The 6,496-nt window shown below is 41.5% G+C and overlaps 1 protein-coding gene across 1 annotated transcript in view; it reads left to right on the top strand.

The window, feature by feature from the left end:
- Positions 1-2,008: 2,008 nt before the first annotated feature.
- NAIP (NLR family apoptosis inhibitory protein) overlaps positions 2,009-6,496 on the top strand; it is a 30,118-nt gene continuing 25,630 nt past the window's right edge. Inside the window, exons 1-2 of the mRNA XM_054986308.1 lie at positions 2,009-2,090; positions 5,212-5,804. Coding sequence (XP_054842283.1) covers positions 5,213-5,804 — 592 coding nt within the window. The 5' untranslated portion in view covers positions 2,009-2,090; position 5,212. The remainder of the gene's footprint in view (positions 2,091-5,211; positions 5,805-6,496) is intronic.

The raw sequence follows: 6,496 nt of genomic DNA, 5'->3' as shown, positions 1-6,496 counted from the left end.
GAGAAGGAGGATGTAAACTGCTTTGGTCCCTGTTAGAGAGAACTCTAATGGGGACCAAAGCAGTTTACATCATTCTCCTCCATTTTATCCTTACAACAACCCTGTAAGTATATATGTGACTGGCTCAAGATCACCCAGTGAGCTTCCGTGGCAGAGTGGAGATTTGAACCTGGGTCTTCCAGAACTTAGTCCAATACTCTAACCACTGTGCAACACTGGCTGTCACTGGTTCAGATAATATCTGGAGACAGGACTGCTTTCTGCTCATCAGCTGTATCGCTTAAGAGTAAAACAGAGTGATGTGCACATACCTGCTTGCACAAATAGAGACATATATCAGCATATCTATTTCTCAGCATGGCCCCATCTGTATATACTTAAATTCAGAGATTGGGTCCATGAACAAACAAGACAGATCTTTTTACGAACCTGATAAAATAATAACCACTTATATACTACTCTTCTAGACAGATTAGTGCCCCACTCAGAGCAGTGAACAAAGTCAGTATTATTAGTACCTCCACAATACAACTAGGGAGCTGGGCTGAGAGGAGTGGCTTACCCAAGGCTATCTGCTGAGCTCATGTAGTAGTAGGATTCAAACCAACAGAGCGCTGATTTGCAGCCCAGCTGCTTAACCACTATGCTACAGCAGCTCTCAAAGCCCCAGGTTTGCATGAAAATCTGAAATCTAAAAATACTTATAATAATAATGCACTGTAGGTGTTAACCCCCACTAAAATGATAGAAACAGCACCAGTAGCTTTAAGAAATGGATACTGTTTCAGTGGCCATGGCTAGGCAACCACAACAATATTGCCAGCCTTCAAGCATCAGTTTCTGTCAGTAAAAGGCAGGGGGAAGGGACTTGGCCCTTTCCAAACTTGTTTTAATCTTTGAGGGAGGAGTCAGTGGGAACAGACCTGGAGGCAACCACTGAGTAATGATACAGTGTGACTTGCATGACCAGGCATGGCTGCTTGCTACTACTTAATAGCAGACATTCTCCCCAAAACTGTGGTGTAGTGGCTAGAGCCTCAGATTAGGATCAGGTTAAAATCCCCACTCTGCCATGCACGCTCTCTGGGTGACCTTGGCCTGGGGACGGACAGACGGATGGACACACGAGAAGCCTAACTTAATTGATACTTAGTTTGAAAAGTAACAAATCATAAATACTGCTGTGCTTCTAGGCCATCCTAGTATGACAAAACTATTTGTTTTGTTCCAAATTTCCAATGGTTGGAAAATATTTTTGCAGCAGTTAAGTTCATTCTTGATCACAGAAATATGCCTGATGGAAACATTTTCTGTCCCTTCCCCAAAACAGTAATTAACGTATGATATTTACACCAAAATCTTGAGGCTTTGAACCACCACAGAAGTTCAAAAATTGATATAATTTAGAGCAGATTATATAGAGCCCCGTGGTGCAGAGTGGTAAGATGCAGTACTGCAGCCCGAGCTCTGCTCACGACCTGAGTTCGATCCCAGCAGAAGCTGGGTTCAGGTAGCCGGCTCAAGGTTGACTCAGCCTTCCATCCTTCCGAAGTCAGTAAAATGAGAACGCAGTTTCCTAGGGGTAAAGTGTAGATGACTGGAGAAGGCAATGGCAAACCACCTCCTAAAAAGTCTGCTAAGAAAACGTTGTGGTGCGACGTCCCCCCATGGGTCAGTAATGACTCGGTGCTTGCACAGGGGACTACCTTTACCTTACCTACCAAGACACAAAGATACCTGCCTTATAAAGCCTATTAAATCCTTAGATAATATCAGGTTTTCTTAAATCATGTACTGCCTATCACAGGAATTTCCCAGAAAAAGCAATGCATTAATTTCCTCACAACGTTTGATGGCTAGTGTGGACTTTGCACAACATGCACTGAAAAGAAGTATGCTTGCGTCATGTAGATGCATACAGTATATGGCTTTGTAACAGGGAGAGGTTCAGTTTTTCTTATTTCCTGCTTCCTGTAAATAAGGAAGTTCTTTCTTAAGATGTTTGCTGAGGAAGTGGACAGACCATTATTTCATTCAAAGAGATCTTGCTTTGATGGGAAGCAGTTACCGGATTAAGAATCTTGCAACAGGTAAACCTAATTCCTGCAGTAACTCATATAGAATTATATTTAGTTTTGAGCATTGTAATTAGTATGCTCCTAGTCAATAGCATGGATTCTCAGTGATCAACAAAATTCTCAGCAACAAAAATAATTGTGGGCTAACCAGTCTGAGATCTATTCCATTTTAACAGCTGGTTACCTATATTACAAAAGTCTGACTTCTCATATTTATGCTGAACTGAGGGTACAGTAAAAACTATGCAGACAAATCTACTGAATCTAAAATGCCTTCTCTTCAAATGTTTTTGGGGTCTTTCCTAGACATTGTTTCTTATCTGCGTGCCTCAATATGCTTCAAGCTGCCAAAGCCATATTATCAGCATGCTCATCTGTTCCCACCCTCTTAACTGATCCTTTGGGAGTCTTGAAGCCATTGCTTATTTTCCTGCTTATTGATCTAGTGAACAAAGATCTCACAGATTAATGACAAGAAAAGTCTTGCTGCACTATAGAATCTTACGCTACAATACATTTCTCTTTGAGGTGCCACAGAGATTCTTTTTTATTTGCTGCAACAGGCATCAGAGAGCTGCCTCACTGCAATTTTCATTCATTTTAATTTGAGGATATGGATTCGGGACTAATTCAGAATAAGGGAAAATGCACTGTAATCTTGATTATTGACATATTCTCAGCCTAACCTGCCTCATAAAGCTGTAACGAGAATGCAAGGAAGAGAGGAGATTGATGTAAGTTTCTCTGAGACTTCACTGTGGAGAAAGGCAGAATATAAATGAAGACAATAACTAATAAATATAGCTGAAGATGAGGGGTAGATAAAAGGTGGATGGGAAGAAGAGAAGGAAGCAAGAAAAGGAGAGGATAAGGGGGCTATTGCAAGGAGGAAAAGAGGAGATACAAGAGCAAGTGAGGCCCTCTGTCAATCCTTGCAGGTTCCTCACTGGGTCTTGGTCTGCTGATAGCCACTGGGCAACTGGAATAGAGTATGTCTGGGGAGAGGTTGCCTGGGAAAAGAAGAAGGGAAAGGTGAAGCCAGGAGAGCAGATAAAGGTTGGTGGGTTGGAAGAAGAGAAGGAAACAAAAGGATAGAAGCTATGGGTCTTTCAGGGAAAGGAAAGAGGAAATCTTAAGAGAGCAGGAATGAGATGTCCCTCATATGTTCTTGCTGGTGCATTTATATTACTGAGGAAGTTCTTCTCGAAGACAGAGAATAGGGTACAGAGCACTAACATAGCAATAAGGAGCCTATGTAGATAGACTGCTGGACCAAGGAACATCTAGGTTAAGATCTATGCTTGGATGTAAAGCTTGTTGGACAACCATGGGGCACTTACTGTCCAACTAACTGTTACGAGTATAAAATGAGTTAATCTCATATATACTGTCTTGAACTTCATGAAGGAAATCTGGGACAGATATACACAGTGGCCTGGAAAACAAATTGAAACTAAACCCAGACAATATGGGAGCGATATTTGTTGGAAAAACACTGATCATGAAGGACATTGTACTTCCGACGTTTAATGGGGTCAGTTGACCCTGGCTGACTTAGTTAAGTGCATAGTGGTTATACTAGATGCAGCACTGCTGTTAGAGAAGCAAGTAAATGCAGCTGTAAAAGGGCCTTCACAACTCAAGACTAGCCTGGAAGATGGCCCTCTACTTTGATACAGCCAATCTGGCCACTTTTGTTCACGGCACAGTACCATGAAGACAGTAGTCTAGTAGACAGTAGTCTACTAGACAGTAGTCTAGTAATGCACTCTACATAGGTCTCCCCTCAAAGTCAATGTGGAGACTTCAGTTGGTGCAGAATACTGCAGCTCGTTTACTCTCAGGAGCTAGACAGAGCATGCATATCACTCCCATTCTGAAGTCAATCCACTGACTTTCCATCAGTTACTGGCTCAATTCAAGGTCATGACTATCACATTCAAAGCCCTCATGGCTTCAGACCCTCATATCTGTACAACCACCTCTCCCCCTATGTTGCACCATGGGTGGCTTCGCTCCTCATCTGGTCAGGGATTTACTGCAGATACCACCCTAAAGTTGGGCAAAATCAACAGCTGCCTGCACACATACTTTCTCTGTGGTAGCCCCCACCTTATGGAATGGCCTGCCTAAGGTGGTCAGGAAACTCCCCCCTCTTCTGCCTTTCCCCAAATGATGCAAAACTGAATTATTCCAGAGGGCTTTCTACCCAGATTACAGGACTGTGTCATAAATAGCTCATAGAGATGCCTTGGTAGGGACAGGGACTAAATGCTACACTATTAGGTACTGTCTGCTGATGTAGATATGCACCTTCTAGTGAGTTTTCATGCTGCTAAACATGCCATGGAAATTAGTTCTGTTTTGTTTCAGATAGATTTCAACTCTGTTCTCAACTTTATGCTTATTTAAAAATGTTCTGCTACCATTTCCTATTGCATTTGTTTCCCTGAACCTCCTAATGGTTTTTCATCATTGTACTTTGCTCAGTGTCCTAACTGTTGATTATATTGTACTCACACTGTTATGACCTGCCTTTGATCTCAGTGAGAAAGGTAGTCTACAAACAAACAAACAAACAAACAAACAAACAAACAAACAAACAAACAAACAAACAAACAAACAAACAAACAAACAAACAAACAAACAAACAAACAAACAAACAAACAAACAAACATTCCCTTGATTGGTTGGTTGGTTGATTAATGTTGACGTACCCACTTTTCAACCAGATTGGTTCCCAAAACAGCTTTCAAAAGCAGCTGCCAAGTCATACCTGTCACTTTGCATGCACAGTTCCATTGTTTTTTCCCCATACATAATAAAGGAAACTCGACCAAATACAGCAGCGTTAGTTGGTAGATGCGATGGATGTTAGTCCTCTACTCTAATCCATCCTTTCAGCTTCTGGTGGCTTCAGTAGTTGGGACCTATGATAACTTTGCCCAGTTATAAGAGCTTACCCTCTGGAAGTGTGCCCCAACAAAAATATTCTGGGCTGCACATACTCAAAAGAAAGAACAGATGTTATAATAAGTAATACATATTAACAGTATATGCAAGGTATATGCAGTATATGCAAGTGTTAATTTGCTATTTATCATCATGTTGCTCTGTTTTCCGTTTTGAACAGAATGGCTACCCAGGAGGCTGCTGCAGAAGATCCAAAAGACAGTAACATTTTTGAGCTGGATACTTCTTACTTAGAAGCTCACCACCCTAATGTGAATTTTGATTTTCGCAAGCTGGCAGAAGAAATGGAAGAGGAATATCGGCCAATCCGTGAACAATTAAGAAGGGGGTTTAGGTTTAATTCTGCCATGAGAAATGAAGCTCAGCGGCTGAAAACTTTCCTGTCGCAGCCTGGTAACTCTCGATCAGCATGGGCCCCATCAGAGATGGCAGCAGCTGGCTTCTACCATACTGGTGTTAAGACAGCAATACAGTGTTTCTGCTGTGGGTTAGTTGTATTGTCGAGAAGTATCACAAAAACCCCTTATGCCATACATAGAAAATATCAGCCAGATTGTGAATTCATTTTAGGAAAAGAGGTTGGCAGTATCTCCAGTTATGAGGTCCGTGTTCAGAATCCAGCTAAGAGCGCTACAGAAATAAAAAAGGATTACAAAAGTGTAGAGGTGAGACTGGAGTCCTTTGCTTGCTGGCCATCCTATGCCCAAGACGTGCAGCCTGCTCTGCTAGCTAATGCTGGATTTTTCTTCACAGGTAAACTATAGATTTTTTTTTCTATAGATTTTTTTTTCTGGTTTCTGGAAGAACTGCTTCTGGTAAAGTCCATCCTCATACCATTTAGCGTGGGAGAATTATATTTTAAAAAGTTAATTTGTATATACTGTGGTACATTATATATTACATAAATCTGATTATCTTCTCCATCCTGTCCATCTAGAAAAGGCTCATTGTGATGCCTGAAAGAAAAAATGCAAAGGGCACCACCCAACAAAATTAACAACAATGTTAATAATTGGTAATTTGCTACTATTTAATAGTACTGCAAAACAAAATGGGGAAAGTGGCTATCCTTACCCATCCTAAGGGTAGGTTAAGAGCTATTTTTGTGCTGGTACACACTGGGATGGTATACTGGCACCTTTTTGGCTGGTACCAATCAGGGAGTTTGGGGCTGTAATCCAGAGGTTGGTGGCAAAGGCAGCAAGAAGGTCAGAGGTCTACATGTGCCTACAGCAGCCAATCTAGTATCCTATTGCACCCAAGCCCACTGACAGCTGGGGATATGACTGGATGCAACAGCGGGTAAGTACTGGCAACTTTTAAAAATGAACAAACAAGCAAACACACTAGGTAGGTCCTGTGTACCTCTGAACTATGAAAATAATTCTGAGATAAACCTGAAAGCAAGCTGTGGTTTCCATTCTCCTTCTAGTTTCTCCAAACTT

Source organism: Eublepharis macularius, chromosome 8 (genome assembly GCF_028583425.1).
Source record: "Eublepharis macularius isolate TG4126 chromosome 8, MPM_Emac_v1.0, whole genome shotgun sequence".
NCBI lineage: Eukaryota > Metazoa > Chordata > Lepidosauria > Squamata > Eublepharidae > Eublepharis > Eublepharis macularius.
This window is presented reverse-complemented; position numbering and strand designations above follow the sequence as displayed.